Source organism: Beta vulgaris, chromosome 2, assembly GCF_026745355.1.
Source record: "Beta vulgaris subsp. vulgaris cultivar EL10 chromosome 2, EL10.2, whole genome shotgun sequence".
NCBI classification, from domain to species: domain Eukaryota; kingdom Viridiplantae; phylum Streptophyta; class Magnoliopsida; order Caryophyllales; family Amaranthaceae; genus Beta; species Beta vulgaris.
In genome coordinates, this window is record NC_079203.1 from 42567218 (window position 1) to 42580098 (window position 12881).

At 37.7% G+C, this 12881-nt stretch overlaps 1 protein-coding gene across 1 annotated transcript; it reads left to right on the top strand.

Moving 5' to 3' along the window:
* Positions 1–4561: 4561 nt before the first annotated feature.
* Positions 4562–7991, top strand: LOC130590522 (uncharacterized). Its single transcript, XM_057392999.1, has 4 exons — positions 4562–4597; positions 6342–6638; positions 6731–6997; positions 7965–7991. The coding sequence occupies exons 1-4, from the start codon at positions 4562–4564 to the stop codon at positions 7989–7991; spliced, it is 627 nt and encodes a 208-aa protein (XP_057248982.1).
* Positions 7992–12881: the final 4890 nt, after the last annotated feature.

Genomic DNA, 12881 nt, shown 5'->3' on the forward strand with positions numbered 1-12881 from the left:
TTGCGCGCCACCCACATTGCGCCGCCCACAACATTTTTTCTCTTCTCTTCTCTTCTCCACCATCACCACTACCTTTCTCTTTTCTTCTCTTCTCTTCTCATTCTTCTCCACCATTTGAGTGGTTAATTAGGTATGAATTAATTTTGTTTTTAAGTTACTTTTGTTTTTCTTAATTGAATTAAATGATTAATGTGCAATGTGGGTTTTGTCAATTGTAGGAAGAAGAGGCTAAGGAAGGCAAATAAAGTCCCAAGTAGCTCTTTTCTCTTCATTGCTCGTCGTTGGTGTTAAGAGGTAACTAATAGATAGTTTAACATCTAGACAAAGTTGATAATTTATTGAATGTATATGTATTTTTATAATGTATATATATATATATATATATATAATATATATATATATATATATATATTGTTTGATAGAATTGTATGAAAACGCAATGTGTTTACCTATATATATGAAAATATATAACTAGTTGTTTGAATCATCATCATATATGCCTAGATACCCGTTCAAGACTTACTCATTAGGGGTAAGTCTTGAATAGTCCCCGGATTGGGATTGTTCTTGGACGTTTGATCTCACTTAGGTGGTGAATTGTTGTCTTCTTTTCAATTCTGAGGAAAATCTTGGCTTATCGTTTCGCTACATTGTTCTCTGGGTACATATGTAGATAAGCAATTATCTACATTGTGTACTTGGAGAACTGTAGGGAAATGCTGCCGGATTTTCCTTAGAATTGAAAAGTTGGCATATATTCACTAGGGAGATTAGACGTCCAAGGGTGGGTTAGGTTAGAGTGATAAGGACCTTTGACTGCATGCATACAATTGAACATGTAACTATCTTAGCTTGTTGTATACGTGTGTGATTTGAATATGTGAGTGTGTGTACTTTAATAATGATTGATGCATTATAATGAATGTTGTGTTTAATTATTAGAGGGGTCTTCTTGAATGAGATGGATCGTACTTGGATGTATGGTAGTCGTGAATCGATTGAGTTTGTGAATGGGGTCTCGGAATTCTGTAGAAGTGCATTAGAATATCAAACATCCTCTGGAGCAGTCGACTTTTATTGTCCTTGTTTGGATTGTAGAAATGTGAGCAAGGTTAGTAGTATACATGTGGTTAGGGAGCATGTCTTTCGCCGTGGGTTTAGGCCTCAATACCACGAGGTAGATTTGGCATGGTGAGCAGGGGAGGTATATGGGAAGCTCTGGATTAAAGAATGATGTATGTGAAGAAAAAAAGAAGGATGATGATGAGTTAGGGGATGAGAATTTGGATGATGAATTTGGAGATGATGATAGGGATCGGGTAGACGAGATGATACACGAGGTTGAAGATCAGTCGTGTAGACGACCTCGTATTTTTGAGTCTATGTCTAAGGCTGCTGAAAAGCCGTTGTATCCAGATTGTACAAAGTACACCAAACTTTCCGCGGTGGTAACGCTGTTCAACATTAAGTCGAACGCTGGTTGGACGGACTCTAGTTTCACATCATTGTTGGAAGTTTTCAGGGCCGGGGCTAAGAATTTGGAGGCCCTGTTCAGAGTCATAGGATGAGGCCCTTGATTCTCAAATTTTTTTTTTTTTCAAAATCACAATAATTACACAAATTAAAACAAAAACTAAAAAAAAATAGCAAAAAAACCCCTTTCAAAAAATAAAAGTTTGAAACATTGTCAAGCCATATGCGAAGTATTTTGTTGTTGTTGTACTGATGCAATGCAATTTTTTTTTTTTTGTAATATGGTATATGTGGTGAGATTAATTTCAAGAAAGAATTTAATTTGCGTAGAAAATTGTGTGGTTGTTGGAGAATAAAAAAATTAAAGGAAACAAACTTGGCCCAAAAAAAATTAAGGGAGTAATATTTAAGATTAGTGTTGGAACAATAAGTCAGCTAAAGGTAACCATTAATGGTTTACCTCGTCAAAAAAAAAAACATTAATGGTTTACACTTTTTGATGAGACAAGAGGGAGAAGTCATATTTGAGAATTAAAAAATTGACAAAATGACAATATCAAGGTTCGAACCCTTGTTTCTTGGGAAATAAAGCTTTGCTCAAACCATTCATCTTCATTCTGCTTTATGTAATATTATCATAACAAATAATATATATCTGAAAAACTGAGGCCCCTGTTTGGCGGAGGCCCTGCGCCGTCGCGCAGGTGGCGCTGCCCCTCCGCGGGCCCTGGAAGTTTTAGCTGAGATGCTCCCTGAAGGAAACGAACTGCCAAAGTCGTACTATTATGCGAAGAAGTTGATGTGTCCTTTGGGTTTAGAGTACGAGCGGATACATGCTTGTCCTAACGATTGTGTGCTTTATCGTAATGAGTATGAGCATTTACATGAGTGTCCACGTTGTGGATTGTCAGGTACAAGCGTGAAGGAGCTGGAGGTAGTGAAGGACCACCAGCCAAGGTGTTGTGGTATCTACCCATAATACCTAGATTTAAGCGCATGTTCTCAATTAAAGGAGATGCGAAGAATTTGAGGTGGCATGCAGATCGTAGGAAGAAAGACGGTCTGCTCAAGCATCCGGCTGATTCGCCTGAGTGGAAAACTATCGACAGGGTGCATAAGTCATTTGGTAATGAGGATAGGAATCTGAGGCTTGGATTATGTACGGATGGCATGAACCCTTTTGGCAATCTCAGCTCGCAGCATAGCACATGGCCAGTAGTTTTAGTGGTTTACAACTTGCCTCCTTGGTTGTGCATGAAACGCAAGTACATGATGTTGTCGCTTCTTATATCGGGGCCCAAACAACCTGGAAATGACATAGATGTATACCTTCAGCCGCTTGTTGAAGATTTACAGAAGATGTGGAACGAAGGAGTGTTAGTATTTGATGCGTATGCTAATGAGATGTTCACTCTGCGTGCCATGCTTTTTTGTACTATGAACGATTATCCAGCTTATGGGAACTTATCTGGGTATAAGACTAAAGGAAAACAACCTTGCCCGATTTGTTTAGATGACATGAAATCTACACACCTTAAGGGCTGCAAACATGTGTATATGCGCACACGAAGGCTCCTCAGCCGCGACCATCCCTATCGGTTTAAGAAGAAGGCATTCGATGGGACGGTTGAAGAAGAAGTTGCTCATAGACCATTAACTGGTACTGAAGTTTATAATCAGGTGAAGGGCATTGAAACATCTTTGGTAAACCTGCTAGTGAGGTTGATAGACCTACAGGATTATGGAAAAAACAGTCCATTTTTTGGAAACTCCCATATTGGAAAGATCTAAAGGTCAGACATTGTTTGGATGTCATGCACATAGAGAAGAATGTTTGTGAAGCTATTATCGCGACACTTATGAATATTCCGGGCAAGACAAAAGATGTTAAGGCGTCACGACTTTACTTGGAAAAGAGGGGATTCGACCAGAGTTGTGGGCTCAGAAAAGGGACGGAAGGAAGAAGAAAAGAGGGGAGGAAAGTGTTGGTGATGAAACTCAGAAAAGTAAAAAGGTGGAGGATTCGGAGAAGAATTATTTGCCACCAGCTTGCTACACGATGTCGCGTGCAGAGAAAAGGATTTTTTGCGAGTCATTGTATGGCATTAAGGTCCCTACTGGCTACTCATCGAATATGAAGCGCTTTGTTACCTTAAATGGTGAGTTGAAGTTATCGAGTATGAAATCGCACGATTGTCATGTCATGATGCAAGTATTCTTACCGATTGCAATTCGTGGGATACTTCCAAAGCATGTGAGGCACACCATTACAGAACTGTGTTCATTTTTTCATTCAATCTGCAGCAAAGTCCAGACCCGTCGACCCTCGATTCCTTGCAGTCTAGAGTAGTTGAAACTCTATGCAAATTTGAGATGTATTTCCCCCCGCATTCTTTGACATTATGGTCCATCTCATTGTCCATCTAGTTCGAGAAATTAAGCTGTGTGGTCCAGTGTTTTTGAGGTGGTGCTATCCTTTTGAGAGATATATGGGAACTTTGAAGGATAAAGTTCGTAATCCTGCACAACCAGAAGGTAGTATAATTCAAGGGATTGTGGGTGAAGAGATCAGTAATTTTGTGGCTGAGTATTTTGCTAGTGTTGATCCTGTTGGACTTCCGACATCCCGACACGAGGGCAGACTTGAGGGCAAGGGTACAATTGGTTCAAAATTGATCACACCTTCCGTAGAAAAGCGTAAACAAGCTCACTTATTTGTATTGCATCACGTACCAGATGTCATTCTTATTTAAGTGAACATATGGAGGAATTACGTGTTAGCAATCCTGGAAAAGGAGTGAGGGCATTGACGCAAATGCATAACAAGACTTTCATTGATTGGTTTCATAAACGAGTACTCAATGATTTGGATGAAAGTGTTCCTGAAACAGTCAAGTGGTTACATTTGGTCCTCGTGAAGCTGTACGCTCTTATGAGGGTTATGATATTAATGGGTATACGTTTTGGACTGAACGTCAAGATCTCAAGTCAAGATCGCAACAAAATAGTGGTGTTTCACTTGTGGCGTCGTCTACACAATATGCAAGCTCGAAAGATAAGTCGCCTGTACATGTTGAGAGCAACTATTATGGGGGAATACAAGAAATCTAGGAGCTTGACTACTGTACTTTTAATATTTGCCTCTTGTGTTGCACGTGGGTTGACAATAATCGCCGTTGTGTAAGAAATGATGATCCTTGCGGTTTCACCCTTGTTGACCTTAGTCGTCTACGTGAAACTGAGGAGCCATTTGTAATTGCATCACAAGTCAAGCAAGTATTTTTTGTAACTGATCCTGCTGATCATAAGTGGTCAATTGTTGTACCTGGTAAAAGGAGTATCCTCGGTATTGGTGATGTTGATAATGGGGAAGAATATGATGCATTTGAGGACCTCCCCCCTTTACCTATCCTGAAAATCGTGTGGAAGATGATGTAAATATGTCGGAGAATTATATGCGTGTAGATCACACGGAAGGGATACATGTACTTGAGGATCCTAAGAAAAGGCGGAAGCTCAATAAATCATGAGACATAAACTCAGGTCTGTGTAATTTCTCCAATTTAGGCCTATTTTGGCCTTTTCGCTCCCAAAATGTACTTATGAAGTGATTTATCCCCAAATTTTCTTTGAACATGATTATATGATGTATAATGTAACTAGTATGTAGATTTTTAGGCTTTAATTTGTTGTTGGTTGCATTTCGGGAACGAAAAGGCCAATTCCGGCCTATTTTGGCCTATTTGGCCTTTTCCCTCCCCCCACCCCCTTGCTGCCAACCCCCTCCCCCCACCACTCCTCCTTGCTCCCCACCCGCTCCCCCCTGCTGCCCCTGCAGCCCCTTCCCCCCTGCTGCCCCTACACCCCCCTGCTGCCCCTGCACCCCCCTGCAGCCCCTTCCCCCCTGCAGCCCTTCCCCCCCTTCCCCCTGCTGCCACTACACCCCCCTGCTGCCCCTGCACACACCCCTGCAGCCCCTTCCCCCCTGCTGCCCCTGCACCCCCCTGCTGCCCCTGCACCCCCCTGCAGCCCCTTCCCCCCTTCCCCTCTGCTGCCCCTGCACACCCCTGCTGCCCCTGCACCCCCTTGCAGGCCCTTCCCCCCTTCCCCCTGCTGCCCCGACACCCCTGCTGCCCCTGCACCCCCTTGCAGCCCCTTCCCCCCTTCCCCCTGCTGCCCCTGCACCCCCCCTGCAGCCCCTTCCCCCCTGCTGCCCCTGCACCACCCCCCGCAGCCCCTTCCCCACCCTTCCCCCCCCTTCCCCACCCCACTGCTGCCCCTGCACCCCCTGCTGCCCCCTTCCCCCCCTTCCCCCTGTAGCCCCCCTGCTATACCCCCCCTTTTACAATTTCGAATGTTTTTAATTAATTATTTTTAATTTTCCTATTTTTTTTTTAATTAATTCGTATGTTTTACAATTTCAGGGACATGGAGGATGTGCATACGGATACGAGTGCGGAACACATTACCGAGGATGAGTGTTTCGATTACAAAAAGGAACAACGGCAATTGGTTATGGCTCGCCGTGAAGAAAAAAGGTATACAAACGCCAATTGCAAGTAAGAACTTGCAGACGAAAAAGAGGAAAGGAAGGGGACCTACAATAGGGAAACCCACCCTAATGAATTTGGATTACGATCATTTGGGGCAACCTTGTGGAAAATGGCGTCAAAAGTATGCCATGCAAATTGGGATTTGCATGCATAAGCTCTCCATTCTCCACTCATGGAAAGAGGTCCCCGAGTCTTTGAAGAAGATGATTTGGGAAGATACTATGGTAAGATTCGCGTATAATTATTTAGAATTTTAACACTTTAGTTAAATATACTATGTAATATTGACTAATTTGTGAAATGCGTTCTTTGTAGATACAATTCCATATTACAAATGATGAAGCGAAGAGGAATTTGTTTCTATCCGCGGTTGCCCAAAGGTTCCGAGACTTCAAGGCCAAGCTAGTGTCGGGGTGGATCACGAAGCGGAGAAAAGTCGGGGGAACAAAGAAGAAGAAAATCTACGACGGGGGAGCAACACCTTCTTCTGAGGCTTCACAGGACACATCATTTGAGGATCCCTCCAAGCTTCCATATCAGATATGGAGGCATATCACAGCTGAGCAGTGGCATGCATTTGTTGCACAAAAAACAACTACCCCAGAAGTTGTTGTAAGAATTTTTTACTAGCTAAGATTTAATACTTTAGATCCAATATTATATAACACCATATCTAACCTTTGTTTATATTTGTGTGTTTTCAGGCAACTCGTGAGAAAAATAGCGCGAATGCAAAATCTAGGAAGCACTATCACCATCTGGGTTCTCAGTCGTATGGTCAGGCGAGAGAATCGTGGATGTATGACCATTACCCCACGATTGCGTCGACCACGACATCGGGAACTAGCTCTACGACGACAGTTGCACAGCGGCAACCAGATAGAGTGCTCGATTGGTGGTGTTCCATGCATGGGGTTGATGCAAAGGGACAGAGAGTCATACCTGATCCCGGAACAAAACAGATAGCTAATGCCATTGTAAGTACATATTATAAGTTTTTGATAAGGTTTACATAATAATATAACTTGTGCGCTCACGAGTATTTCTCTCTTATCATTATGCAGATTGGCTTGAAGGAAAAGGAGGCAGCTGGTGAGTTCTCTCCTAGAGGACACGTTGATGCCTTACACGAGACTCTAGGACGGGACCAATATGGACGTGTGAGGGGCGTAGGAGTGTCCGCCTCGGGTTGAGAAAGGTGTATGGTGATCAATACACCTCTACGTCAAGATCCACTACCTCCAGTGTCAATTCATCACCTTCCATAGATGTGGAGGCTATGAAAGCCCAACTTCGGGAGGAGCTCAGAGCGGAGATGACTCAGAATTTCAACGCCATTTTGGCGCAGATGGACTTACCGACTTTTGGTGCTTTCACGCAGGGCAATGTTCCTATGCAGCCTGTTCCTACGCAGCCTCGTCCACATTCGGAGTTCACGGTAATCATTTAATATCACAACTATTGTTCTTAAATATGTTATTTCATAGACTAACTATGAATATAGTTTTTTTTTAAAGGAAGAGACACCATGTGAGCTATGTAATCAAGGAGATGGTCATGGTAGTTTCATTATCGTGGCTTATGGATCTGTACAGCCCCCTAGGGATCGGCCACTATTCACAACCAGCCAGTCGCTGATATTCACTATGTGGTCAGCGTTTCAGACATTGTGCCGGGTTTCGAAGCATTTCCTCTTGACCTATTAGTTGTTCTACGATAACAATAACATTTTTATTGTTGTAGGCACCATTGGACACGCATTGCAATATGTTTGTCACGTAACGAAGTCTACCACTTTGATTCTTTGTGTAAAGGAACAATACGGTCCTTACTAGTCAAATCATTGTTAAATAGGTAGCCTAATCGAAACTATATGCACACTTAGCTTATTAAATATTAAATGTACATCTAATCTTATAATAATGTGTATTGATGTAGTGTGATGAAGAAGATTACTGCATCTAGACTTCGACAAGGAAAAGCTCCTATTTGGTATTTAGTCGAGGTAACATGAGTAATTTTTTGCATCCTTTTATACAAACACATAATACACATCTAACATGTCATTAATTGCATCTTTGGTGAATTTTAGTGTCCGGTACAAGAAGGTGGACTTGCGTGTGGGTATTATGTCATGAGGTTCATGCTCGATATCGTCAACTATTGCAAAGATGTTGGTGATCTTCGAAAGGTATGTAACTTTTAGGTTTCCAATTGTTGTTTGTTGCATTTCCGGCCTATTTTGGTCTTTTCGCTCCCAAAATGTAGTTATGAAGTGATTTAACCTCAAATTCTCTTTGAACATGATTATATGAGGCATATTATAACTAGTATGTAGATTCTTAGGCTTTAATTTGTTGTTAGTTGCATTTCGGGAACGACAAGGCCATTTCCGGCCTATTTTGGCCTATTTTGGCCTTTTCGCTCCCAAAATGTACTTATGAAGTGATTTAACCCCAAATTCTCTTTGAACATGATTATATGACGCATAATATAACTAGTATGTAGATTCTTAGGCTTTAATTTGTTGTTAGTTGCATTTCGGGAACGACAAGGCCATTTCCGGCCTATTTTGGCCTTTTCGCTCCCAAAATGTACTTATGAAGTGATTTAACCCCAAATTCTCTTTGAGCATGATTATATGACGCATAATATAACCCCAAATTCGCTCCCATTATATGAGGGATATTGAAGTACTATGGCCCAAACCGTATTATTCCAATAATTTGAGGTATTGGCAACATACGGGCAGCATCAAATGCAGGTTGTTGGTCGGAGTCGCTATTGGCTAGTAAGCAAGCATCATTATAAATTTATTAAACCTTATTTTGTGAGAGTGTACATACCTTATTTTTGCTTATCTGAACTTTTAAGACCTTATTACTCATTATAATACTTTATTAGTCAAATCCATGTTTGAGTGACCCAACTCTGAATCCTCTAGAGTTTTAATAAAACTCTACAGGTAGAATTGTATCTGAACCATACATTTTAAAATCAAGGACTCATACTGGTAGGGGGAAAATGAGGGGGCGGATTTTGATGACAAAAAATAAGGGAGTTTTGGAAAGATAATATATATAATCCATTGTTTTTTTTTATTCAATCGTTGATACTAAAGTTTTCTTAGCACTCTAGAGGATCCAAACATGAGAGAACCTCTATTATGTTTATATACATTAAATATGTGTTCTATTCACTTGAATATTCTTGAATAATACTTATTTAAATTTAAATGAACTTATTTAAACTTATTTAAATTCATTTTATATGGTATTATGTAATCCCCGTAATTTTATGAATTTTATGAATATAGTTTAGTATTTATATATTTATATTTAAACATAATTTAGTTTCAAATGATTTACTTATTTAAAGAAGGTTGACCATTTTGAAAGTCAAATAAATTATTTTAAAGGATTAAAGTTAAAAATATTTTGTTTAGGCATGTTTTGAAAAATGTTTGAAATACTAATTTGATCAGGAAAAAAGGTTTAAATGGGCTTGAGGAAACCAAAATTCTAAATAGATTAGTAAAATGATTTATATTGATGTTAGGAGTTCTAATTCATTAATCTTATTCATCATCAAACTCTATTTGAACCTAATCTCCTTTTCCTAAGCTCAAAACGAAAAGCCTCTTTATAAATACCTTAGACCCAATTATTTTTACCACACAAAAAATTATTCTCTTTCTTCTCTCATAACAGTCGGCCATCCCTCCTCTTTCCACGTGATTTTCTGTTTTTCTTTTCCTCTCAATTTTTTTTTCTTCTTCTTCAAGTAACAATTTCTTCTTCGACAAGAAACATCACCACGCCTCCATAACCACCGGTTTCTTGTGCGTCGCTGCTGCCAGGCGTGTTGTTCTTTTCCTGCGCCTCTCCTTCTTCCTTGTTCTTTGATTTGTTGGTTAATTTCTTTTCTTCTTCCTCAAGTTTCAATTAAAGATCATGTTTTTATGCTTTATTTTAGTACTAGTCATGATTATTAACTTTAATTTACTATTTTAATGATTAATCATGGATTATATATATTATGTATTAAAAGAATAAAATATCAGATTTGATTATTACTTTTAGATTGAGTTTTTAATTATCAAAGCATGGATTTTTAGTAAATATTGAAAAATCACAGTAGCATATTATAAACTATGAGATTATTTTAAATTATGAATTTAAGCATGTTTATGTATGTTTAAGATATAAGTTGCTGGAATTTTAGAAAGGGCTTTAATAATGGAGTTTTAAGGATTTTAATTACTAGTATGGTAGTACTATGCTAGATATTAAAAGTAATTGAAGTTTTAATAGTAAAAACAACTTTTAAATATTTTTAAAGGGATTTAAAGTATTTTAAAGCTGCTGTATTTTATTTAGAGTATTGAATTTGATTTATATTCATTATTTTAGGCGGAGATTATTCAGTAGGTGACTTTTAAGTGAATAAAGGTGGCCTATCAGTTGGTTTACACAAGGTATGTACATACCTATATGCTATGTGATATAGTATCATGATTTAAGAAGGAAAAGTTATAATATCATGTGTAGGAACTTTATAAGTTCATATGTGATTTCTAGTATGATTGGATTTTACATGTTTTATGCCTGTGTACAAACATGTTGATATTGAGATTTGATTATGAGTTAAAGATTGTCATGTTTGTATGAAATTATTGATGCACGCATGTGGACGGAAACTTTAGCTATTAATTCACTTGGGGGAATTAATATATTATTGAGATTGAATCATGTTTAATCATGTGTTACCTTACAATATTATTTTCACTACTTTATAAGGACTGTGGGCCTTATTTGGTAAGTTGACAAATTATGCCTTTGAAAGGTAAGATTGATTGTTGGCTAGGTTCAACAAAATAAGAAAGATTGAAATTAAAGAAAATAATCTTAGATTGTAAGTTGTGTGATCGCTTATTAAATCCTAAGATAAAAGAAGTTCAGTTGTGAATGTTTGATTTGATATTGTTGTGTTACTTGTATGTGTGTCATAACAAGTAATAAATTATAAATCATGTAAAGTGTAACTTGGATAGTAATAAATTTTAGACTGATGCAAGTCTAGAGTTGGACAATTAGGAGTTGGGGTACATGGTGAGCGTGTCATGGCATTTTCTGGGAGATGGATTGATCACCATTCCTATTTTTCAAAGGTTCCTCAATATCGCAGGTCATTCTGAAATACAAGTAGCACACGTATTTCGTCTTCCTAGGTGAAGGCAAGTTTAGATAAGACAGCTCGGTCCAATAACTATTCCATTAAAGTAATAAAAAGATGTTTAAAGTTTAGTTCAGTAGAAGTTAATTATCTACAGAATGTTATATTGTTATATTATTATTTATTGTTGCATATCATTTATTAGTATCATGTTAAGAATGTTTATCTATGTAGTACTCAGCTTTGCTGATTACTTGCTTTGTTTGTGATTGCTGATCATGGCTTTGCCTTATTGATCATGTGATGACTCATTTTGGTGAGCAGCTCCTTTAGAGCATTGACATTAACAGGTTCGCAGATGTTGCATTAATGAGAATTTGAGAATGGAGAGCTTGTGTAACATATTATTATATTTACTGCCTTAGAAGAAGCATATTATAATAAGTTTGGTTTGAAGTAGACATTTATAGTGTGTTTGATTTTAAGTACTTATTTATTTATTATATAAAAGTATGAAGTTTAGTTATATGTTTTCCGCTGCAAAATTCGGAATAAGCCGATACGTTATCACACGGGCGATAATGCTTTGGTAATTCTCTATGTTTTATATTGAAAATGTATTTTTGGAAAAAGAGAATTATTGGGGTGTTACATATTACAACTTATTGATCTTAGTAAACGTGAAACTTAAATTTTTAATGTGAAACGCTTCTCTCTTTTATGTGAGAGCTTTTTAGAGGAGTGTTTCACTTATTATAGAACGGATGAAGTATATGTTTATTTTGACCCTGTTATATAAAACATGAAAGGTATTAATAAGGTTAATCATCGCACCATAGGCATTATTACCTAATCTAACAAAACATTCTAAAAGTGAGAACTACAAAACAAAAATTTTTATGTATCTCTATTATATAAGTCAAGGGGGAGCTATGATGTCCTCCAATGAAATGTCTTTTTTATCCTTAGCTAAATATATATACTTATTTGGATATTCAAATTTTGTACAATTATATCCTTTCATAGTTTAAAGATGGGTCAAATTCCAATAATAAACTAAATAAGTATTAACAAAGTACTCCCTTTGTTTCATGAACTCCCTTTGTTTCATGAAGATCTTCCTTATTTCCGTTTAAGTGCGTTTCCAAAAGATCTTTCATCTTTTACTTTATTCCTTATTTGAATTTTTTTCCCTTTTTACTCTCTCATGTCCCTATCATATGGTCCACCATTACATTATTAATTCACTTTTACTCCCTTTCTCTCTCCTACTTTAACCCCTTTTTATTTGTTTATACATCTTAACCCCTTTCTCTCTCCTACTTTACTCATCCCACACCCCACATAAATTGATTCTCATGGGTATATGTAGTAACAGTAACAAGGAAGATCTTTAGGAAACAGAGGGAGTAATTTGGTATAATGAGAAAAATGGTTACTCGATAAAAAAAATAACAAATTTAATTTGACTACAAAACTCTACACTTAAATGTTTATCTCAATTTCTAAAAACATTATAGATTACAGTAGTTTATATAACAATAATTATAAATTACACTTCTATAATTATATTTTCATGAAATTTATTAAGAATAAACCCAAACAATTGACACACGTATCACGTGCATAGAAGACTAATAGTCAATATGGAGAGAATATGACTAATATATAAAATTTTCG